This window comes from Malaclemys terrapin, chromosome 23, assembly GCF_027887155.1.
Source record: "Malaclemys terrapin pileata isolate rMalTer1 chromosome 23, rMalTer1.hap1, whole genome shotgun sequence".
NCBI lineage: Eukaryota > Metazoa > Chordata > Testudines > Emydidae > Malaclemys > Malaclemys terrapin.
In genome coordinates, this window is record NC_071527.1 from 14,310,184 (window position 1) to 14,334,004 (window position 23,821).

Consider the following 23,821-nt stretch of genomic DNA (forward strand, 5'->3'; position numbering starts at 1 on the left):
GGTTTGATCCCTCCTGGGACTCACTCAGGCATGTCCCGAGAGGTCAGAGGCCCTGATGGCTCAGTTTGCCCAATGCCAGCAACCGCCTCAAGGCTCACACGGACCCTGATTCATCCCAGCAGAGCCAGAGTAGGGTGGGTAGCTGTTTCCATACTAATCCCGCACCACACCCAGGGGGCAGATTGTCCAATTGCCACCCCAGGCAGAGCGACTCCCAGCTCAGCTGCACCCTCAGGCAGCCAAAGGGGAGGAGACAAGCACCCACTGCCCATGCCCTGTTGCTCAATGCAAGCATCTTTGTTCTATGCCCAATATGGCCCAGTTTGCCCAGCTGAAAGCAACTGCTCCAAGATGGGGAGAGCCCAGAGCCGGAGCTGGAGCTATGCTGGGAAGCAGGGTGACCCCAGAAAACCCGCCCAGCCCAGTCACACCCAGCGGTCGGGTGTCAGGGGAGGGGGGTAGAGCGGAGGGGGGGGCCTCAGGAAGGGGAGGGGGGCCACAATCCAGACACCAGGGCCCCGCCTGAGTGTGGGCCTGGCGCCATGGAGCGACTGGTTCCATGGTAAACCCGGTACTGCCTGTGTGGGGCAGAGATCCAAGCAGGGGAGGGGGGTCCATTGGGAGGGGCCCAGGGAGGGGTTGTGCTGGGTTGAGGGGAGATCTTCCGGGGGGAGGGGGTGGAAGGAGGGGACCACTGGGGACAGGTGGGGGTGAGGAATCATGGGAGGGGCGAGAGAGTAATTGGACTGTGCCTGGGGTGGGGGACAGTATTGGGGGTGGTTCTGGGTTGGGTGCAGGGTCCAGACTGGGTAACTCCCCCCATTGCCAACAGAGGGGCACTAGCAGCGCTGGGTGGGGACAGGACAGGGCTAGCAGGGGGCTGCAGGTTGGGATTGAGAGGCACCGGTAGAGCTGGGCAGTGGGGGGCAGGGCTGGGCTAGCAGGTCGGGATTGAGGGGCACTGACACAGCTGGGAGGAGGGGGCAGGGCTGGGCTAGCAGGGGGCTGCAGGTCGGGATTGAGGGGAACTGGTAGAACTGGGGGTGGGGGATTCCGGAAATTACCCCTGTAAAGGTGCCCTGAATGCTTGCCAGAGAAGCGTGCTGGGAGTGGGGCTGTGAAGCCAGAGCCCAGCTCAAGGGCTCTGGGTCCCACTGGGCTCTTGGAACTGGTGGGTGAGGGGGGTCGTGGGGGCTGGCTTGGCTCTGGCTCCATGGGTCATTGGCTGCCAATGGGGCTGGCACGTGCTGTCTCCAGCCTCCCAGAATCCACCACCTGCAATTAACGATCTCATCTTCATTAGACACCATTACACTGTAATTATAGCACAGCCACCCCCGCTGAACAGCGCCTAGCGCCCCCCGAAACCTGCCCGCTCCCTGCCACAGCACGGGACACTGCTAATGGGGAACAGCAGGTGGCTGCGCGTCAGGATTGAGGGGCACCGGCAGAGCTGTGGAGGGAGGAGAGCGGGGGGCTGCGCGTCGGGATTGAGGGGCACCGGCAGAGCTGTGGAGGGAGAGGAGCGGGGGCCTGCGCGTCGGGATTGAGGGGCACCGGCAGAGCTGTGGAGGGAGAGGAGCGGGGGGGCTGCGCGTCGGGATTGAGGGGCACCGGCAGAGCTGTGGAGGGAGGGGAGCGGGGGGGCTGCGCGTCGGGATTGAGGGGCACCGGCAGAGCTGTGGAGGGAGGGGAGCGGGGGGGCTGCGCGTCGGGATTGAGGGGCACCGGCAGAGCTGTGGAGGGAGGGGAGCGGGGGGGCTGCGCGTCGGGATTGAGGGGCACCGGCAGAGCTGTGGAGGGAGGGGAGCGGGGGGGCTGCGCGTCGGGATTGAGGGGCACCGGCAGAGCTGTGGAGGGAGGGGAGCGGGGGGGCTGCGCGTCGGGATTGAGGGGCACCGGCAGAGCTGTGGAGGGAGGGGAGCGGGGGGATGTGCGTCGGGATTGAGGGGCACCGGCAGAGCTGTGGAGGGAGAGGAGCGGGGGGCTGCGCGTCGGGATTGAGGGGCACCGGCAGAGCTGTGGAGGGAGGGGAGCGGGGGGCTGCGCGTCGGGATTGAGGGGCACCGGCAGAGCTGTGGAGGGAGAGGAGCGGGGGGCTGCGCGTCGGGATTGAGGGGCACCGGCAGAGCTGTGGAGGGAGAGGAGCGGGGGGCTGCGCGTCGGGATTGAGGGGCACCGGCAGAGCTGTGGAGGGAGAGGAGCGGGGGGCTGCGCGTCGGGATTGAGGGGCACCGGCAGAGCTGTGGAGGGAGAGGAGCGGGGGGGCTGTGCGTCGGGATTGGGGGGCACTGGCAGAGCTGTGGAGGGAGAGGAGCGGGGGGCTGTGCGTCGGGATTGAGGGGCACCGGCAGAGCTGTGGAGGGAGGGGAGCGGGGCGCTGAGCGTCGGGATTGAGGGGCACCGGCAGAGCTGTGGAGGGAGGGGAGCGGGGGGCTGAGCGTCGGGATTGAGGGGCACCGGCAGAGCTGTGGAGGGAGGGGAGCGGGGGGCTGAGCGTCGGGATTGAGGGGCACCGGCAGAGCTGTGGAGGGAGAGGATCGGGGGGCTGTGTGTCGGGATTCAGGGGTGGAAGGCCTTGGATCCAGTTTCCTGACTTCACACAGTGCCCTAGGGAGCAGGGCAGGAGCGCTGGCTGGGGGGGAGCTCCCAGCTATTCCAGCCTGGCCTCTCCCAACACGGGGCACTGTCGGGTCTCCAGGAGTGGCCCTGGTGGCAGAGTTGAGGTGGGCCTGGGCTGTGATGAATCCAAAGGGGCTTCTCCCTCGAGGCTGCCAGTCACAGACAGACTCCTGTGGTTCCCAGGGGCTCCCCAGCCTGCGCTGCCCCATCTCCCCACCAGGGGGCTCCCTATGTCCTAGCCTGCAGCAGTCATGTTGGGAGTCCCTGCCCCACACAGAATGGCCATTCAGCTGCACGCCCCGCAGTGACCCCCTGCCCCAGGGTCCTGGTCAGCCCGGCCGGCCTCGGCTCCTGACATGCCAGCAATCGCTGCCTGTTCATCTGACCCCAGGCCAGTAAGGAGTCCTCAGAACCACCTGCTCATGTGGCACTAACCAGAAAAACACACACACCAGGCCGAGGGGGGGAATTAGTAGATGGTCGGCATGGGGGAGAGGGATGGATGGATGAGGGGTTGTTAGTGTGGGGATGGGTACTTGGGGGATGGTGTGTGGGGAGGGAGGGATGGGCAGGTGTGGGTGTGGGCAGTGGGATTGTGAGATGGGTGTGTGGGGATTTGGTGAGGCAGCAATGGGGTGTGTGGAGGTGGATGGAGACATGGGTGGAGGGAGGGAGGGATGGGTGTGTGGGGAGGGATGGGCACGTGTGGGCATGGGCAGTGGGACTGTGGGATGGGTGTGTGTGTGGGGATTTGGTGAGGCAGGAATGGGGTGTGTGGAGGTGGATGGAGACATGGGTGGAGGGAGGGAGGGATGGGTGTGTGGGGAGGGATGGGCACATGTGGGCATGGGCAGTGGGACTGTGGGATGGGTGTGTGTGGGGATTTGGGGAGGCTGAGGTGGGGTGTGTGGAGGTGGATGGAGGCGTGGGTTGTGGGAGGGAGGCAGGGATGGGTGTGTGGGGGGATTTGGGGAGGCTGAGGTGGGCTGTGTGGAGGTGGATGGAGGCGTGGGTTGTGGGAGGGAGGCAGGGATGGGTGTGTGGGGAGGGATGGGCACGTGTGGGCATGGGCAGTGGGACTGTGGGATGGGTGTGTGTGGGGGGATTTGGGGAGGCTGAGGTGGGCTGTGTGGAGGTGGATGGAGGCGTGGGTTGTGGGAGGGAGGCAGGGATGGGTGTGTGCGGAGATGTCGATAATTTCCCTCCCCTTAGCGCTGAGGATGGAGGTGTCACCCCTCTGCCCCCGCCATGGCCCTCGGCTTCCACTTCGCCTCCCCCAGCCCCTCTCCCTGCCCCACAGACGGACCCGGCTGCTGGCCCCGGGGGGGGCGTGGCCCCGTGGCCATTTCACGGGCTCTGGGCTGTGTGTGCTGGGGGGGGGTGGCGGTTGCAGTGTGAGCGGGGCCCGGCCAAATACACGTCGGTTTGGGTCAATGTCACAGCCGGGGCTTTTCAAACAATGAATTTGATGATTTCTGCCGTCAGCCGAGTGACACTCACTGGCCGGGCTGACAAGCTCTCAGGGGCGGCTCGGGCCCGGCCCCCGCGACCCCAGCCAAAGCTCCGGCGGGAGCCTGGCTCCATTGCTGCGGGCGGGTTTGCCACAAGCCGCCCCCAGGCATTGGGCCCCGGCCCCGGCCCGGGCCGTCTGCCTGTTTCCACAGCCCTCAGTCCACCCTCCCCTGCCCCCCACCGCACACCGGCTTTGGGCCTGGCGCGAAGTGCGGGGATTGGTGGGGCGTTGTGGGGAGGAGGTGGGGATTGGCGGAGGCGGGCGGGTGACGCGCGCTGATTGGCCGGCTGGGCGCGCGGCAGCGGCAGGCGCACGCGGGCGGCTCGTGGAGCTCGAGGAACCGCCGCCGCGGGGGGAGGGGAGGTGAGGTGAGGCGATAACGGTCTCCGAGTTACCTCAGGGCAGCGCGCGCCAGAGGGAGCAGCGATGGGCAACGGGGCCATGTCCAAGGAGGGCGGCGAGCTGGACACCAGTGAGTGCTGGGGGGATCGGGGAGCAGGGAGTGGGGGGAAGGGGAGAGCGCGGGGCCTGAAGGGAGGATCGGGGCCCTGGGGGGGGGGAGAGCGCGGGGCCTGAAGGGAGGATCGGGGCCCTGGGGGGGGGGAGAGCGCGGGGCCTGAAGGGAGGATCGGGGCCCTGGGGGGGGGGGAGAGCGCGGGGCCTGAAGGGAGGATTGGGGCCCTGGGGGGGGGGAGAGCGCGGGGCCTGAAGGGAGGATCGGGGCCCTGGGGGGGGGGGAGAGCGTGGGGCCTGAAGGGAGGATCGGGGCCCTGGGGAGCAGGGAGAGAGCGGGGCCTGAAGGGAGGATCGGGGCCCGGGGCGGGGGAGAGCGCGGGGCCTGAAGGGAGGATCGGGGCCCTGGGGGGGGAGAGCGCGGGGCCTGAAGGGAGGATCGGGGCCCTGGGGGGGGGGGGAGAGAGCGGGGCCTGAAGGGAGGATCGGGGCCCCGGGGGAGGGGGGCAGTGAGTGGGGGGAGCGCGGCACCCTGGGGGGGTGGGAATGGGAGGCCTGGGATCGGGGTCCGAGGGTTGAAGAGAGTTTGGGGCTCAAGGGGGGAGACGGTGAATGTGGGGGATCGGGGATCGGGGGTGGGGGCTGCGTTAGGAGGTACTGGGCAATGTTCCCTCTAGTTTTTGACAGGCCATGTGCGCCAAAAATTTCTTCTGTGCAAATTTTTGAAGCAGAGTTCAAATTTGTGCGCCATGAGGCAAATGCGCCCAAGCGAGTAAAATGCTTATACATTTAAAAAGTTTTAATTTGCCATTTGTAATAATCATAGTTTTACACCATGTGATTTCATAAATGTCATTTTTAAATACTTAGAAAAAGGAAATTAACCATTCTTCATGAAGCAGAAGTTAGTTTTAAGCATTACACTTTATGATCCTTTTATAGACAATCACGAGCATAGATCAAGCACATATTAATCATGATCATTATCAGTCCATAGGCTTCTGCCCATTGGTGTCCGCTTTCACTTTTCATTCTATACACATGTCCGAAAAGATTTTGATAAGCATATAATAAAGACAATTGAATAAGTATGCCATTGTGTCAATTTATGTGGGTTTTCAGATAGAGACCTCATAAGTAAAAAAAGAAAAACAAGAGTTTGTGTTTTAAATTTAAAATTTTCCTAAAAAATATCAGTAGGTGATTATCAGCCAAGAATAAGATATGGAATTACAAATGCATTTTAATTTCCTTATTGGTCGACATATCAAAGACTGCTAAACTAACCTTACTGTTTTTCCCTGTGATCTTTTTCATTTGCCCATTCAATTAAACTCTGTCCAGATCTATCAGTCCTCCATCCAGCTGGTAACTCTTAATACACATCAGCATATCCAAATGATCTACTTGTAAACGATTCTGTAGTTTGTTTGTTAGAGTGTTCATTAAGCTAAAGCCACGCTCACAGTCTGCACTTGATGCTAGGAATCTTCCTCCAATATCCATCAACTTTGCAAGATCCTGAAACAGTTTGTTCTGGTGAGCAAATGTCACCATATCCGGGAAACTTAAAACCAATTGGCTTTTGATTCTTTCCGCTACTGCAAACTACCCTACGCCAGGAGCTTGCAGCCTGAATAGACCAAGACGGGCAAAAGGTTGAGTAAAAGGAAGTATCATTTGCCTTTTCCTGACGGGGAATTGAGGCACGGCTACAACCCAGAGGGCCTGACTCCAGCCTCTCCCCTCTAGACCTCATCCCCTTCTCAGAGCTGGGGAAAGGACCCAGGCGTCCTGGCTCCCAACCCTTCCTACTATGACCACCAGACCTCCCTCTCAGAACTGGAGAGAGACCCCAGAGTCCTGATTCCCGTTCCTCCACCTTAGCCACAAAATAACCCCGGATGGCGTGGCGGAGGGTCAGATCAGGGGAGCTTGATTGAGACCCACCCTCCCATCCCTTTAACTGGCGTTAGGAGCTCTGCTGCCTTTTCCTGCCCTGGCTGCACTGTAGCCGAGCGATGGTTCTGTGCGTTGTGGAGCTACCGGGATCACCTTTCCGTTCACAGCAGGAAGTGTGTGTGTGAGAGAGAGAGAGAGACCTACCCTTCATTCAGCAGTGTCTTGGCCTCTGGTTGAAGGAGCACCATCAAAATACCCGTGACTAATCCCACGGGTGACGTTCTATGAATGGGATAGAGAAAGTATCTGGGGTGCTTCTGCGTAGGGTGTTGATATGGTCCTAATTACTGTAGTATCTGCGCACCTCACATGTGAGTACAGTTACCTTCACCGCATCTGTGTGGAAGGGGCAGTGCTGTTCTCCCTGCTTTATTTGTGCCGTCCTGGGAGGATTTTGGAGATATTAAAAAAAAGTGCCGTCCCTAAATGAGGCTGAGAAGTCAAACTCTTTGCGCGCTGCTCATCCGAAAGCCGACCTGGTAGCAGGTCAGCTGGAATGGTTGGCCTTCATTTTGACCTTTTAGTTCAGGGGCAGGCCTGGGGGTGGGAGTGTTTCGGGAACGCCTCCGCATGGACATCTCTCTAGCCAATCCCCAGTTGAGCTGCTGTTTGTAGCCAATCAGGCACTGCCATTTGCTGATGCACTTAAAATCCCCGCCCCCTTTGTGACTGCATTCCTCTTCGCTGAGCAGGGAGTTGGGGGGGCTGAAAGGGGAGCTCTGTCCATCAGGCTGGGTGCCCGACCCCTCGTGACTCCTCACGCTGCTCCCTCTCTGTTTCCCTTACAGTGGAGGAGTTCCTAGCCAAAGCCAAAGAAGACTTCCTCAAGAAATGGGAGAACCCCTCCCAGGTACTGTGCCCCCAACCCAGATCACCCCTCAGCCCCCCAATCAAGGCCCCTGCAGCCCCAGGCTGATTACTCCGCAATCACCCCTGGATTTCTTTCCCCATCACTGAGTCACCTTGCCAAACAGCCTCAGCTGAGGGTCTGGGGTTATTTTTGCTCCTGGAGGGCAGAGCTGAGTGGACCATGTTCCTCTTCCCCCTCGTCCCCCCCACAGTCTGCCCTCTGGTAACTGGAGGGCCAAGAAATCTGTAGGTTCAACTCCTCTCTGCTGGGGGGTGGGGGTGGGGGATACTAGCCATGTGGGACTTTTTGTGATCCAGCCTGTCTCCCCCTCCCCCATCCTCCTCCCAAGGCCCCAGCGTGGTCGTCCGGCCCAGCTCCAGATTGGCTCTCGGGGGATTGTGTTAACAGGACCCTGTTCAAAGGACCTCCATTTCTGCCTGCACTTGAGCACAGTACCCCAGTTTCTACGTGCCGAAAAAGCTTTTGGGGTCAGCCCTGGGTCTGTCCCCACTGGAAATCCCGCCTGGGGTGGTTCTGCAGCACTGTCACTTTGCTAGTCCTCCCGCACACCCTGTGTCATTAACTCCATGGCACACATGGGGAAACTGAGGCCCAGAGGGGAAAGGGACTTGGTCAAAGGTATAGGAAGTTGGTGGCAGAGTAGGAAGAGATCTTTTGACTCCCAGTCTCCTACCCTCTGACCACTACACTTCATCCCCCTCCGCACAGACCGAGGGCATGAACCCAGGAGTCCTGACTCCCATCTCCTCCCCCACCTCTAAGCCACCAACCCACACAGAATGGAGCTGGGCAGGTCGCCTGTCTGGAACTGGATTTTGGTTCTGCCCAAGGAGCAGGGAATCCCTTGTCTGTGTCTCATTCAAAATGTAGCGGTTTCCTTTGGCGCCCTCTCGTGGTGAAATCTGACATGTACTTCATATCAGTGTTCTCAAGAACACTGTGCTGTGCTAGGGGGTGCTGTGCTGTGCTAGGGGGTGCGGTGCTAGGGGGTGCTGTGCTGCAGAGAGTGTGGGGTTCAGTTAGAGGCACTCTCCTGTCACAGTCAGTGCTGGCCCTGGAGGGGCTGCCTTTCTGGTGAGCTATAAAAACCGAAGCTCTGACCCCCTCATGGTCATTAAAGACCCGTCCAGTCTTGCAGTGCAAATCCTACTATCCCAGGCAGGTTCCTTCCTGATGCCCCCAGGACCAGTCTGGCCCCACATCAGGTTTGTTTTCCCCCCTTCCAGAACACGGCCAGTTTGGATCAGTTTGATCGAATCAAGACCCTGGGCACGGGCTTCTTTGAGAGGGTGATGCTGGTGAAACACAAAGAGACCGGGAATCACTATGCCATGAAGATCATGGATAAAAAGAAGGTGAGGTGCCGGGGGCTGCTGCGGAGATCTGCCCTGGGGCCGTGGAATCTCCAGTGCGGGGGAGGGATTTGGGGCTGAACCCTGCGTGGGGATGCAGGAGAGGGGAGTGTGTGGGAGGTGCAGAGGGTGCTGCGCCAGCAGAGGAAGATTTGATGTTGCGATTTCCTTTTCTCTCCCAGGTAGTGAAGCTCAAACAAATTGAGCACCCATTGAATAACAAACGGATCCTCCAGGCCATCACGTTTCCATTACTGGTCAAGCTGGAGTATTCCTTCAAGGTAGGTGTCCTTTGCTTGACAGCCAGCCCAGCCCTGCGCTCTGTGTCTCCCCCCTCCACCCCCCCGACTCCCACAATCCCCTCGATTAGTTTCCTATTTAAAACCAAAGCTGTGCTGAAGGGGTCGAAGGGTACAGTCTGCGTCTCTTGTATCCCGAGAACAAACATTCCTGGTGTGACGTCTGGGATCAGGTTTGGGACTAAGAAAAATCAGATTGGATCATTCCCCTTTTTCAGGCTCTTCTGTTCTGGTTTTGAACAGTGATACTCCTAAAAACCTGGTCAGTTTTGCTTTTGTTTCTAGTCAGTTTCAGTTTCCAGTTCCCTTGTGCTGGCCCTCCGGCATGAGCTCTGGCTTGCGGGGTAATCTCAGAGGAAGTCCTAACTTCACGCAAAATTGGCTTTGTGGAGACTTTGAAACCATCACAATGGAGTTTCTGTGAAAGCTAAAATTCAAGCCCCGCGATGGGGCTTGGACCCTCTTCTCTGAACCTGTGAGCTACACCCTGTGTTTAGGGGGGAGAGCAAAGATGGTTGTGCCTTCGAGCTCCACAGCCCCCCCTGTGGCTGGCCTGATTAAAGAGGGGCTGGCTCTGAAGGGAGACCTGTTTCCTGTCTGTCAGCCTGAGGTTAGTGGGTTGTAGCGACGAAGAGTTGTCAGCTCAGAGGAGGCTGCAGGATAAATCGCAGCCCCTGCGGGAGCCCAGAGGCCAGGGTGATGGGCGTGTTAGTGACAGGCAGTGCTGGCAGAGTCGTTTTCTTAGGGCCCCTCATCGTTCTCGGGTTAAATAGTTTTGATCTCTGGCCCCTTGTCTGCAGAACCTGCTACTATAGAAATATCACCACTGCTCCTTGCCGTGTAGCTCTCGGGTGACACAGTAGCAGTGGGGCCAGTGGCTTCTGCTACACAGGCTGTCTCGCTGAGCCAATCGATTCTCCTACGACAGCATAAAATAAATCCCCTGCAGCTGAATCCGCAGGTGTAAATGTGGGAGAACTTTGTTGAAATCAATGTGACTGCTCTGGATTTACCACACTGAGCTAGGAATCTGGCCTGGTACGTGCTGACTGGGCCCCATCAAGGTACCACTAGGGTTTTGGGGCCTGTTTAGTTGGTAGAGGGTCAGGAAGGCCCATGTCACGCAGACCAGAACTGCCTGAGCAGGGAGACCAAGGATGGGCTGCGCTGCCAAGCCTGAGCTCCCTTCGTCCCCTTAGAGACAGCAGGGTTCAGGCTTCATTCCCCTTCCGCTCTAGGGCACCCACCTTTACCCTGCTCCTGGCGCTCAAGGCGTAACCCTCTTAATTTAGGCACCTAGTCTCACCCTTCATGGGCTCAGGGCGTCACCTCACACTCTGCGGGTTTGCAGGGTCTTTTCCCAGTGAAAGAGCCTCATACAGAAATATCCTTAACCTCTGTTTATTAACAGTTACTGTCACGGACTCGCAGGTCGTGCTCACTCTTGGTCCCGTGCAGTCCCTGGGGGAATCCCCTTCAGTGTGACAGCCCTTCTCAGGGGTCCAGTCTCTTTTGGGGGTTAAGCCCCTCTGCCTCCTGGAACCGCACCTCTCTGAGCCTTAGCACACCTGCTTCTCACCGTGGGCCGCTTGAGGGAGTCCACTCGCTCTAGTCCCCCAGGGCCTCCTCTCCCAGAGGGAATAATGCAACCTTGTTCTCTAGACCGGAGCCACTCTCAGCCAGCGTAAAACAGGAGGCTTTATTGAGCATCTGAACACAGCACAGGAAACTCTCAGGGCCCTTGGGCCTGCCCTCCCTCAGCACAGCACATCCAAGTCTTGCCTGCATCCAGATGGGCTCTGTTTGCTCTCCCTCTCTAGCCCAGAGCCCCCCTGCTTCCCAGCTGGGCAGCTAATACCACGTCCCCCAAGTCCCGCCTCTGTCATTTGTCTTCTGTCCTGGTAAACAGGATCCCCTGGGCCTCCTCTCCTCTCAGCTGTCCTCTGGCTGGAACCACCTGTTTAGGTCACTGGGGTCCTCTCTTCACAGCCCATTGTCTTCCCACTGGCCAGAACCAGCTGTGACTCCCGAGCTGGGCCTCCTGGTCACCAGGTCACCAGTCACTGAGGTATCCATTCTCCAGGCCATAGGCTGGGGTTCCAAGTTCTGTCACTGGTCCTCTGTAACAACAAACTCCCTCTCCCACCACCTCGTTAAACCAGTAACACTCAGGGAAACTGTGTCCCACCCCCTCTACATGCAAACCATTGAAAAACCCAAGAAACGCCCCCACTTCATCCCTGTTACCAGAACAGAATACACACGCTACTCATACAATGCCCATCGCGCCCAATAAGGCAGACGAACTTTCCCTGCTGGCCAGTCAGGATCAGCTCGTTCTGGGACTCCAGGTTCTGCATGGTGTCATTGGCAGGGTGTTGAGGTCTGGCAGCGCTGATGCTGGGCTGTGTCCTGGAGTTGGTTCCCCAGAACTTGCTTTTGGACCCCAGTTTATATAGCGAAACTTGAGTCCTGGTTAGCTCTCCCTTAACCAATCATTTTACTGAAGTGTTACAAAATAATTCTCTGACCAATCCTATCGTAGTGTGAAACAATTCTTTACCCAGTCGTACACCACCACCTTCGCTGATGTACACCTGGCAAAATTAGTTATGTACCAGAAACTATCAAAGAAGCCGACAGATAAACAATAGAGAAGTGGGGACCAGCAAGGGAAAACAATCAAGATGTAGAGATTTCACAGCCACACTGCTGCTAAGTGATTCCTTTGAGCATCCTAAGATCTGTTTCTTTGCCTGGTGATGCTGGGCACTGTGAGGACAGGAGCCTTCTTACCAGCCCGGTATTCCATTGTTCTGATATAATTTAGATGGAATGTGAGGATGTGACTTTCTGCTTCTTGGTTCCTGTCTCCTAATCTGGCTGCAGAAAAAGGCCTCTGACCGTACAGCATGGGGCACTCAGCCCATGCCCCGCCTGGACCCTCTCTCCAGGGCTAGCTGGAAATTCACCTTGGGCTCGAGGGCAGGGGCAGTGGTCTCCGCTGGTGCATGCGCGGGTGCTTCGTGCTCATGTTCTCACCACCGAGCCGGGTAGGGTCTCACTAGCGGAATGGCTTTGTTGGGCTCAGCGGAGTTACTTCGGAGGCTGCTCTTTGACTTTGCAGGCGCGGGGGAGGATGAAGCCAGCCTGGTCAATTTCACACTCTGCTTTTGAGAAGTTTCACTTCCTGCTTCTGGTCCTTTGGGGTGTCCGACCGGGCGGCAGGTTGGGTTTCCCCTTTGATTGTAGACGTCGCAGCTGGAAATCCCTCTTGGGCCTGCCCGTCCCTGCCCCTAGACCAGATGTGTGGGGAGGGGTTGGATTTTCTAGGGCTCTAGCACTAAATAATCCAAGCAAATAAAGCTCGCGCCCTCTCATTAGTGAATCTATTCCCCAGCCGCGTCTGTGCAGCAACTCCCACTGCAGGTGTGTGCCTGGGATCTTCAGCACCACAGCGCAGTCCCTCTGGCCCTTGAGCTAAAGGAGTAACAGCAGCAGCTGGCGGCAGTAGTAGGCTGTTCTCTCCCAGACAGCGGGTGCACTGCATTTAGTGCTATGGCAAAGCCCGGCCACTGCATCAGGCTCCCTGGAAATGGGTGGGGTTAGTGCCCGGAAAGGGATGGGGCTAATAAAGGAGCAGGGGTGTGGGGAGCAGTTTCCTCCTGGTGTCGCAGGCGCTGCCGGGTGGCCCCCTTGCACTCCGTTGCTGCTGCATTTCCTTCTAGGATAACTCCAATCTGTATATGGTAATGGAATACATCCCGGGCGGGGAGATGTTCTCCCACCTACGGCAGATCGGGAGGTTCAGGTGAGCGTTGCCATGGGAGCCGATGTTGGGGACAGTGTCGCTAACGGTTAGAGCTGGGTGGCTGTTTGACTCCTGGGTTGTATCCCTGGCTCAGGGAGGACAGTGGAATCTAGCACTTAGAGGAGACGGACTGGGAGTCGGGACTCCTGGGTCCTATTGCTGCCTCTGCCATCCACTCCTTGTGGGAAGGGGGGAGAATCACTCTGTGCCTCAGTTTCCACAGCTGTGAATTTGGGATTTAGTTCAGTAGAGAACTAGACCTATTATCCACTAGCAGCATCTGCAGCGACGCTGGCTTTGATCCTCATGTTGCAGGGCGTGACCTGATCCCCAGCTGGGCTGGTCAGGAAGGGATTCCCCATGGGGAGGGCTGCTGAGGTCTTCCGCCAGCATTAGCCATGTGTGTGTGTGTTGGGGCTAGGAGGGGGATGCTGGTCTGGGAGGGGGCTTGCTCTGGGTTGCCAGGCTTGATGAAGTCAGGGGTCTAGCAGTGGGGGTGGGATGTGCGTGCTAGGGCTAGTGGTCTGGCTTGGGCAGATAGGGCCACCAGGCCTAGAAGGGTTGGGGCATCTTGCCTGGGGATCTATAAGGAAGGTGAAGGTGGGAGTGGCAGGGGGCCGAGGGTGCTGGGCTGGCTGAGAGGGGGCGGATCTGGCCCGGGATGCCCACGTTCTCCTCCCGCCTCATTGCAGTGAACCTCACGCCCGGTTCTACGCTGCTCAGATCATCCTGACTTTTGAGTATCTGCACTCGCTGGATGTCATCTACCGAAACCTGAAGCCAGAGCATCTCCTGATTGACCAGCAGAGCTACATCAAGGTGATGCTGCTGCCCCTCCCTCACTCCTTCCCTTCCCCATCCCAGCGCTGGCTCCTGGCTCCCTGCAGTGATCTCCTCCGTGCCCAGGTCTCTCTCTGCTGCCATCCCCTTCCCAAAGCCAAGACACCCCAACACGGCCAGAATACATCAATCATCTGCTCCCTCCCCTTCCCCTCCTGCTGTCACAGCTTCCGGGCTGATCCAGCTTCTCCCCTCTCTGTGTTTTGGCTCCAGGTGACGGATTTTGGTTTTGCCAAGCGGGTGAAAGACCGAACCTGGACGCTGTGTGGGACCCCGGAATACCTGGCCCCCGAGATCATCCTCAGCAAGGTGAGCTGGGGAGGGCCTGTCTGCTTCCTGATCTCTAGCTGATCCCTGGCCACCAGGTGGTTCCCCCCACCCCCAAACGTTCGGTGCGTGACCCTGGCCTGCTTTCTCCGGGTAGGGTTATAACAAGGCTGTGGACTGGTGGGCCCTCGGCATCCTCATCTATGAGATGGCAGCTGGTTACCCCCCATTCTTCGCAAACCAGCCCATTCAGATCTATGAGAAAATCGTCTCTGGCAAGGTATTTGGGCTGGGGGAGGGGACACTTGTGTGATTTTCGGGGGAGGGGGAAAGGGGGTTCGCCAGGTAAAGGGGGGTGCCAAGTCTCAGCATCCAATCAGGGAGATGCTCACACGCTGCGCCGCCAACATGCTCATTCCCTCCCATACTCCCCCAGTCCCCAACACGTGGGCATCCTCCCTGTCGTGTTCCCCATTCCCCCTGCACCCCAACACATAGGCCCTCCCTTGCCACGTACCCCTGTTCTCCAACACATGGACTCCATCCCCCATCCCACCACCATTGTGCTCCCTGTAACTCTCATGGGGACTCCTGGAACAGGTGTCTTTGGTTTTCTTATACACTGTTTTGAATTGCAAAACCCTCCACAACCCTGTTACGTTCCTTAAACCCGCTAGTCATCTCCAGGCACTGGTACAGCACTCATCGCCATAGTAACCAAGAGCCCATAATACTCCTCTGCCCACCCCAGCACCTTTTCGCCAAGGATCTCCAAGCACTCATGTTGGACACGGTCAGCTTTAAAGCTAGTGGGGAACTTAACAGACCTGGGTTCTGTTCCCGGTTCTCCTACCAGCCTGCTGAGTGACCGTGGGCAAGTCACGTCTCCCCGTGCCTCAGTTTCCCCTTATGTAAAATGAGTATACTGATGCGGCAGCCCTGCTTTGAGATCTGTGGAGGAAAAATGCTCAATAAGAGCTGGGGGGTGGGGGCTGCTGCTGCTAAATAAGCATTTCAGCTCCTGTGTCAGTTCTCAGTAGCCCCCCCACCCCTCTTGTCCACTCATTGTCCTGGAGTGGTTTTAAAGGGCTTGTTATTTATTATGAGGTGTTTTACGATAGTGCCTACAATCCCAAGTCATGGGTCAGGACCCCATTGTGCTAGGTGATGTACATATTAGGTGTATTATGGTAGTGCCTAGGTGCCCCAGGCATAGCCCAGGACACCCTGTGCTAGGGGCTGTACATTACTAGGTGTATTATGGTAGTGTCTCAGCGCCCAGGCATAGCCCAGGACCGCCCCCCCCTTGCTAGGGGCTGTACATTATTAGGTCTATCTGTGAATCTAGCCACCAGGGCAGGGCAGGGCAGGTAAAAGCCAGACCTCTGTCTCTCCTCCCCACCCCAGGTCCGGTTCCCGGGTCATTTCAGCTCGGAGCTGAGGGATCTGCTCCGGAACCTGCTGCAGGTGGACCTCACTAGACGCTTTGGGAACCTCAAGAACGGGGTCAATGACATCAAACACCACAAGTGGTTTGCTACTACTGATTGGATCGCCATCTACCAGAGGAAGGTAGGAGGGCGAGGGCGGCTGGCAGAGGAGAGCCTGGATAACTTCAACATGCATGTAGCCTCCATCAGCAGGAATTGAACCTGGCATCATCAGTGCCCAGGCCTCTAGGAGCACATTGGTTACTGAGACTCTGTAGCAGGGTGTTGTGGGTCCCACCACTAGGGGGAGATATTATGCTCACCCAGCATTGGTTTAAAGTAGGGAGCCCTCAGTCACCTGTTTGTAACATGGTGGCAAAAGCATGGTCCTGTCCCCACCCCCTGAGGATAACAGCTTACTACTGCTGCTGCCAGCTAATGGCGTTATTCCTCTAGCACAGATGGGAGAGGGCTGTGCTGAAGGTTCTGATTAAAACCTTACTGATGATGCAACTGGGGGCACTTACAGGGATCCAAGGGGCTCATGACCCCCTGCCCTTCCCTGATTGCAAAGTGAGAGGAGGGGGTGAGATAAAGGGGGCTTGAGGAGGCACTGATTCTGCGTCTCTCACCTGGTTGTTAAGGGGCCCGATCCTATATCCCTTAAGAGTGCTGGGGGCCCTGATCCTGGGCTCCCAAGCGGGGTCTCGGGCTCCCCCTTCCATGATTGCAAAGTGTGAGGGTTTCTGGCTGGATTTGGGGGGGGGGGTAGCTTCTCCTTGCCTGCCTTGTTACAAAGTTGGGGCCTGATCGTGCGCCCCTAGCAGACCCAGAAGTGGGGGTGGGTATACAAATATTGATTTGTTACCTTGTCCCCAACCTCCCCCTCCCCTCCCTTTGCAGGTGGAAGCTCCCTTTTTACCAAAGTGCAAAGGCCCCGGCGACACGACTAACTTCGACGACTACGAGGAAGAGGAGATCCGGGTCTCGGTCACTGAGGAGTGCGCCAAGGAGTTTGCTGAGTTCTAGGGCCAGTGGCCCTCCCCCCAAAATCCCCCTTTCCCACAAAGAAGCTTGAAACTCCCATCTAGAGGGTGGGGATATCATCTGCCCCGCCCCAGGAAACACGTCTGTGTCCTCCGACAAAACCCGTTTCACTAGAAATAGAAAACAACCCTCCCTCCTAGCCCCCACTTCCTCTTTAACAGTGTGCTTTCTTGTAAATATATTTGAAACAATTACCAATAAAGTTTTGTTTAAAAAATAAAATCAGACTGGCGTGTGGGTTGCTCGGCTCTAGGGGACAGTTGTTGTTGCTGTGATGAGCCAGGAGCTGTTCCTCTCCCCGGAGGCCCAAGGGGTTCAGGGATGTGGTGGGGGGTGGGCGGCTGCCATTAGTGGTACCTGAACTTGCCTGGAGTTGGAAGCCCAAAGGGATGAGTGTTCGCATTTAAATGGGGAGGTGGCGCCTGGTCGATGGATAAACGGGCATCGCAAGCAGCGGAGAGGTTATTTTATCGCTGTGTCTGGCGGGGGGGCGACAGCTGCTGGAATGCCATGGCCAGGTGGTGCCCACAATTCGAGAAGGAAGGTGAAAAAATGGAGAGGGGTAGAGAGTGGCCTTGAGAGCGATTAAATGCGGGGGAGGGGGGGAACCTGCCTTATGCTGAGACACAAGTTGCTTCTTAAAGCGAAAGTTAAGGGGTGCCGTGATCCCTGTCTCGATGTACCCAGGGGAATAACTGTGATAATGAGCTAGTCCCTCAAGCAGACAAAGGTCTAAGGAGAGCCTGTGGCTGGAAGCTGAAACTAGAAACATTCAGACTGGGGAAAAGGGCAGATTTTTAACCGGGGTGTAATTAGCCATTGGAACAATTCACCAAGCATTGTGGTGGATTCTTCATCACTGACGCTGTTTAAATCGAGATGGGAGGTTTTTCTAAACGATCTGCTCCAATTCCAACAGGAGTTGATTCAGGGAAGTCCTGTAGCCTGTGTTACGCAGGTCAGACAAGGTGCTCACAGTGGTCCTGTCTGAATCGATAATCTAGCCATTTCTGAGGCCGGGGCAGGAGAGGTGAACAGCCAGGCCGACCCCGGTGTGCAGGAATGCAGTGCGCTAGCAGCGGGGGGATTGCCAGAAGCTGAATACTTCCATCTAAATGTGGCTATGTGCACACCTTCCTTATTGCAGGGAAACTCCTTCTATGTGTGTGAATCTGCTTCCAAAGGGGATCAGGTAATGAGTGCGATTGGGCTGGAAACTGATTGTGTTTTGTGAAAGAATTGGAGGTTTTCAAATTTGTTCCTATTCTATTGGAGTGAGTCAGAGCAGGACCTGATTGTCTGGGGTTTGTCTCTGTCTGTCTGTCTGGTTTGGACAGCAGCCTCTTTGGGGGGCTGGGCAGGGGCCGTCTGGCTGGAGTGGGGGGTCACCGACGCTGGGGCTCCCCAGTCCAGACTTTGGCCTGGTCTGGGTTAGACGGTGCCTGGTAGCAGAGTGTGTGCAGCTGTCTGCCCCTTTCCACAGCCCTCAGTCCATCCCCCACTCCATGCACACCGGCATTGGGCCTGGCGCGAAGTGCGGTGATTAGTGGGGCGGTGGGGATTGGCGGAGGCAGGCGGGTGACGCGCGCTGATTGGCCGGCTGTTCACGCGGTAGTGGCAGGTGGCTCGCAGAGCTCGAGGAACCGCCGCCGTGGGGAGAGGGGAGGCGATAACTGTCTCCGAGTTTCCTGAGGGCAGCGCGTGCTGGAGGGAGCAGCGATGAGCAACGGGGCCATGTCCAAGGAGGGTGGCGAGCCGGAGAGCAGTGAGGGCTGGGGGGAGCAGGGAGTGGGGGGAAGGGGAGAGCACGGGCCCTGAAAGGAGGATCGGGGCCCTGGGGGGGCAGTGAGTGGGGGGACCGTGGCAACCGGGGGAGGATTGGGGAGTGGGAGGCCTAGGGGGACAATCGGGGAGCTGGGAGTGGGGGGATGGGGAGAGCGGGCGGCTTGGCAGGGGATCAGGGCCCCAGGGGAGGCAGTGAGTCGGGGGGGCTGCGTTAGGAGGTACTGGGACCCAGGTCTGCAGCTCACAGCGTGGAAGCGAGAGGGTGCAGGGGGAAGGTGCAGTGCAGGCAAAGGGGAGGTATCGCCGGTTTGATCCCTCCTGGGACTCACTCAGGCGTGTCCCGAGAGGTCAGAGGCCCTGGTGGCTCAGTTTGCCCAATGCCAGCAACCGCCTCAAGGCTCACACAGACCCTGATTCATCCCAGCAGAGCCAGAGTAGGGTGGGTAGCTGTTTACTTACTAATCCTGCACCACACCCAGGGGGCAGATTGTCCAATTGCCACCCCAGGCAGAGCGACTCCCAGCTCAGCCGCACCCTCAGGCAGCCAAAGGGGAGGAGACAAGCACCCACTGCCCTTGCACTGTTGCTCAATGCAAACATTTTTGATCTAGGCCCAATATGGCCCATTTTGCCCAGCTGAAAGCAACTGCTCCAAGATGGGGAGAGCTTAGATACATGCTCAGGGCTGGTCTTCACTGCACGGTTAACTCAGGTGCAGCCCTTAACTCGAGTCGCCTCAGTCCACCCACAAGTCGGCTGGCCCGAGAGAGGCTATGGGCTACAGAGCGAGTTAGCCCAACTCGTCAGCTGCTAAGACAACTGCTCTGTAGGGTAGACACAGGCCAACCTCCCTCGAGTGCCACTAGTCCTCCAACGGCGTCCCACGATTCCCCCCTCCCCTCCAGGTGGCCAGAGAGGACGGACGAGTTCTCCCACAAGTCACTGGGAAAATCCATCCAGCGGCTCAGTTTACTGCAGCTCTAAGAGCTACGGGAGGTGCTCCCAGGAGTCCTCACGATGCACACAAGCGGGGATGCAGAAACTCGCGTGTTCGATTGCAGTGGGGCTGCTCGCTCTCGAGCTTGGCCAAATGAACGCTGTCGCAGAGATAGCCCCTGACGGGTCTGAGCCCGAGCACCCTCTCCATCCCTCCAGCACACAGCCGAGCAGTGAGCCCAGCAGGTTTTCCATTACATACAGACGCCCCATCGAGAGCTGGGGAAGGTCCCCATTTAACCCCAGAACAGGGACGATGCAAGCTGCGCAGACCTCCCCACACCCCAGCCTCCTCCAACATGCGTCAAACCCTGCAAGGATTGCAGACCAGCTCCCCTTGAGGGCCCCAAGGCCTCCCTACATGTACCCAGAACACACTTCACTAGGAAAGAAGCTTCCCACACACACCCTGCTCAATCCTTAACGAAAGGCTCGGATGATCCTAGAAATTAGAGTCACTTCGTCCCAGATCTGCCCCCGCATCTGAGCTCCTTGCAAGAGGGGGTGGGGGGAAGAAGGTGATCTGGTGCAAACCAGTTTTGTTTAACTGCTGCAACCATTCCCCCTTTGCTTACGTGCGCTACTTCGTGGTACACCCGAGCAAGATAGGGTAAAAGCATCCTGGGTGCAACCAGGCAGCCATTCGGGAAGTGCCAAAGGCGATCAGGATGTAAAATGCACCCAGCAACACTCCAAGGATGTTTTTTAGCTTTGGTGTCATCTCCTGGATCTTGGCAAGATTTTTAAGGGAACCTAGTGGAGGTTGTTGCATTAAAACATAATTATATGCAGCCTGAGGGGTAGAAAGGGCCGCAGTTTTGTCTGTTGAATTAGCCAAAGTATTTCCATGTATAACTTTATTATGAGGCGTTTGGTGAGCTGTACATTTAACAACAGCGATAGCTTTGGGCAATAAAAGGGCATTCAAAAGAGCAGATACATACAAACTGTTCTTAATAGGGGAACCGATGGATGTAAGGAAACCCCTGTACTTTTAAAGTAAACGATAATTATGTACCACCCCAAAAGCATAGCGAGAATTTGTATAAATAGTAACAGCTTGATTTTGAGCTAAAATACAGGCTTGAGTTAAGACTATAAGTTCAGCAACCTGGGCTGAAAACACAGAAGGGAGCCTGGAGCTTCATACCCCAAGATGTCCCGCACGGAGCTGTGTCTGGCACCATCCCTCAGGCCACGGGCTGTTGGTTGAGGCTCGTAGCCAGATAAGAAACTAGATCCTCAGCTGGCATCAGTCTTTTGTCTCTGTTGACTCTAATGGAGTGGTGCCGATCGACACCAGCTGATGCCAATGGCATGATGTCAATTGGGAATCTGGGCCCGGGCTATCTGAGAGCCAGGTCTGACTGCCAGGTAGCTCCAGATCTGCAAATTCAACCCAACAGCCATGGGGCTGCACACTCAGGGTGAACGGCTCAGTGGCGTTTTCAGCTGGCGCCATCCAGAGAGGCAAAGCGGCTGATGCCGGTCTGCCAGCTGTGCTGCAAAATCCTGCCACCAGGGGAGCGGGGAAGCAGCAAGGGCCCTGCAAGGGCTTTCAGGCTTTTGCTGCCACAGTCCTGGGCCCTGGCAGCTGTCTGGGACTTGGGCCCTGTGTCTCACCAGAAGGGTGCTCTCCCCCACCCTCCGCTTAGGAGTTCAGGCTCCCTGGCTCATTTGCGCCTGTGTGTGACTAACCAGGCCGCAGCCAAGAGAGCTAATGTGAGTTGCTTGCATCAGACGCTAGGGTGGCCCATCTGCTGGGAGCCAGAATGAACTGCAGCAAGGGGGCCCCTGAGGCAGCAGAATGGGGGGCAGCGGGTAAGAGTTCGATTGCTGCCAGTAGGGCCTCCTAGTGGAGAAAAGCTCCTATGTCCCATTCCCGCCCCCCGCCAGACGGGCGCCCCCTAGAGGAGAAAGGCTCCGTGCTCTATTCCCCACCCCTCTGAGCCAGCCTTGCTTAGCTGCGCTCCCTCTGGATGGACCCAGGAATACTTTGCCCCGACTCTGAGCCCCAGGTTGTCGGGGGGGGGGACATGGAAGCACCCCATGACCTCCCCCATCCCCTAAAGAGGTGACCAAGCCTCCATCACTGCTGCTCTGCAGCGCCACCAAAGCCAGCAGCAAGTGGGGACATGGGCCCAGCTTCCCCGTGCGGGAAGTGGGGTGATGGGGATGTTGACGTCACCGGGCATCACCATCACCCTAGGTAACTCGGGAGGGTGGAAAAATCACAAGTGTCAATGAAGCCTTCCTGCACTAGGCCTAAAATGAACCAAACTCCTTCCATGTTTAAACTCTAATCGACCTCAAAAGCCAGGTGCAAGTGGAATGTGTAAGCAACCTGCTATCAGTGGTAACCCCCCTTACCAGTACCGAGCGGTAATAATGAGGCCTGCATACCTCTGGCTGAAAGAGAGATAATAAGTCAAAGGAAAGGGACAAGATAGTAATTCAAGAAGTGTTACTAACGAGCTGAATTTATAGCTGCCAACATAATCTAACTGCTTAAATGTAATTGCTATTTGCTTAGTAACTATTACCAGGGACGGAAGGGGTAGAGGGAGGAATGGGGGGGGAGGAAAGGAGGGGTAGTGGGGGAAGGGGAGGGTGAGGCTTAACTTCAAAATGTATAAAAGAAGAAAAACTGTTTCTGTTAGTGTGCTTGATTTGAGACGTGCCAGTCTCCTTGCACCGCTCTGAGATCTCAAATAAACTTTGTTTGCTTCTCCACCTGGTGTGTTTATTGACGCGAAGCACACCGGGCAACGAACCCACTGTTGCTGTCCTCGGGCACTCTGTGCCGGCAACAGGACCTAGCTCAGCCCCTCGGCAGGGCTGGCTGTTTGCTTGGGGGGGGCTGGAGGGGAGCTAGAACAGCAGGCTGCGCGTGAACACAAGGAGAAGTTCATTAGCGAGGAAGCATCATATCATTAAGCTCTTCCACTTGTTGGGATAATTAAAAATAAGAAATACAAAATGGAGTCTGTGACATGCGACTACAGGATTCAATCCTTGTTTACCTCAGGGACACTGACTCAGAACTAGCCCCAACTGGTTAGAACTGGATTTTCCCGCCTTTGGGCTCCGGACATTCCATCTGTTTTCCCGCCCAAATCCCTGAAGGTTCTATTACCTCAGATTTACCTCAGACGTGTTTGGCATGGCCATTCGGAACAGTGCACTTTTCCCCGCCTTGACATCAATGACTCCTGTGCGAATGAGGCTGCTTTCCATCTGAGCGGCAGCCTGTGCGCGAGGGCTTCTCTTCCATTTTGCATTTGTGGTTTTCTTCCCCTTCCCTATTAATTGTATTTTTATCCCTAATACATCTCCCTTTGTTTTTACCTCACTTACCTGTCTCTATTCATTTTACACCACACCATCCCTGGGGTATTGGTCCGCTGGGTGATCAGATACCAGAGTGGGCCGTATCTGCACTTCTGAGTAAAAGGGGTATCCATTTTCTTTCCCTCTACCACACCTGATTTATTGAAAGGGTTACCTTTTTCCCCCTTTGAGGCAACATTTGTGGCGACCGCAGCAGGACCCACGTGGGATTAGCTACCCCATTTGGGTCCTACGAGCTAGCTGTCTGGGTTTATTTTTGATTTCAGTGAACAGTGACTACGGTCTGTTTGACTTGGGGTGGGAGTATTGGGTGGGTCTGGTATATCTGTTGTTCTCTGTTCCCCTTCCCCCTGCCCCCCCAGCCCTTGGTCTGAGACGGTGGGATTTATCCTACCGATTAAAAGTCTGCTACCAGTGACAAGGGCTACGGGACGCCTGGGCCCCCACCAGAGAAGCAAGTAGTGAATGCTAGTGGGCCCTACGCTAGCAGCGTCACTAATGCCCATACGTTAAAGGCAGGCATGGGGTGGTATCGAGATACCACCTTTCTTTTCCGGAAAGCAGTAATTAGTAGGGGTGGTTGCGGCTGGGAGCATTTCCGCCCATTTTGTAGGTGGCCCTGTGTTTACGGAGCTACCGCCCGTCTGAAGGATTTGCGGCCTGTGATAAAGCCAAGAGTACCGTATCCCGTCCATTTTGAAACCACCTGTCATTCCCTGTGTCATACCCCAGAGTGGTAATCCGCTTCCTTTGGGGTCCCTACCTGTCTTCCCTTAATTTTTCATTACGGTTCAGTAAGCAACTGTTAGGTGCCATGGATTGTGTATTCAGTCTTCAGGGGTGGACAAAGCAGACTAATAAATATTCGTTGGAGTAGGCGATTGAGTTATTTGGAAAGAATAAGAACCCATGGGGAATGGGGTCGTTTGCAGGCACAGATTCCTTGGAAAAATTCTCTGCCTTGTGGGTGCGGTATTCCACCAGTAAACCAGCCCCGAACAAGAAGGCCCATAAGTGTGCCTTGATCTACGGCTTGGCCATGGTCAGCAAAATACAAGCTGCTGAGAAGTACGCAGCGGAAGCTGCAGTTACCAACTTAAAGCTGCAGGCCTCCCAGCTAGAACAGCAGCTAAGGAGCCTGCATGCAAAGGCTGCTGTTGCTGAAACAGCAGCCGAGGTGAAAGCCAAGGAGCTGCAAGAGTCACAAGCAGCCATTCGGCAG

General features: G+C 56.8%; 1 protein-coding gene across 1 annotated transcript; it reads left to right on the plus strand.

Annotated features, from left to right (window-relative positions):
* Nucleotides 1-7,318: 7,318 nt before the first annotated feature.
* LOC128828398 (cAMP-dependent protein kinase catalytic subunit alpha-like) lies at nt 7,319-16,556 on the plus strand. The gene is made up of 9 exons (XM_054013060.1): nt 7,319-7,400; nt 8,648-8,776; nt 8,956-9,054; nt 12,801-12,883; nt 13,576-13,702; nt 13,937-14,032; nt 14,148-14,270; nt 15,398-15,562; nt 16,324-16,556. The coding sequence occupies exons 2-9, from the start codon at nt 8,714-8,716 to the stop codon at nt 16,447-16,449; spliced, it is 882 nt and encodes a 293-aa protein (XP_053869035.1). The 5' UTR covers nt 7,319-7,400; nt 8,648-8,713; the 3' UTR covers nt 16,450-16,556.
* Nucleotides 16,557-23,821: the final 7,265 nt, after the last annotated feature.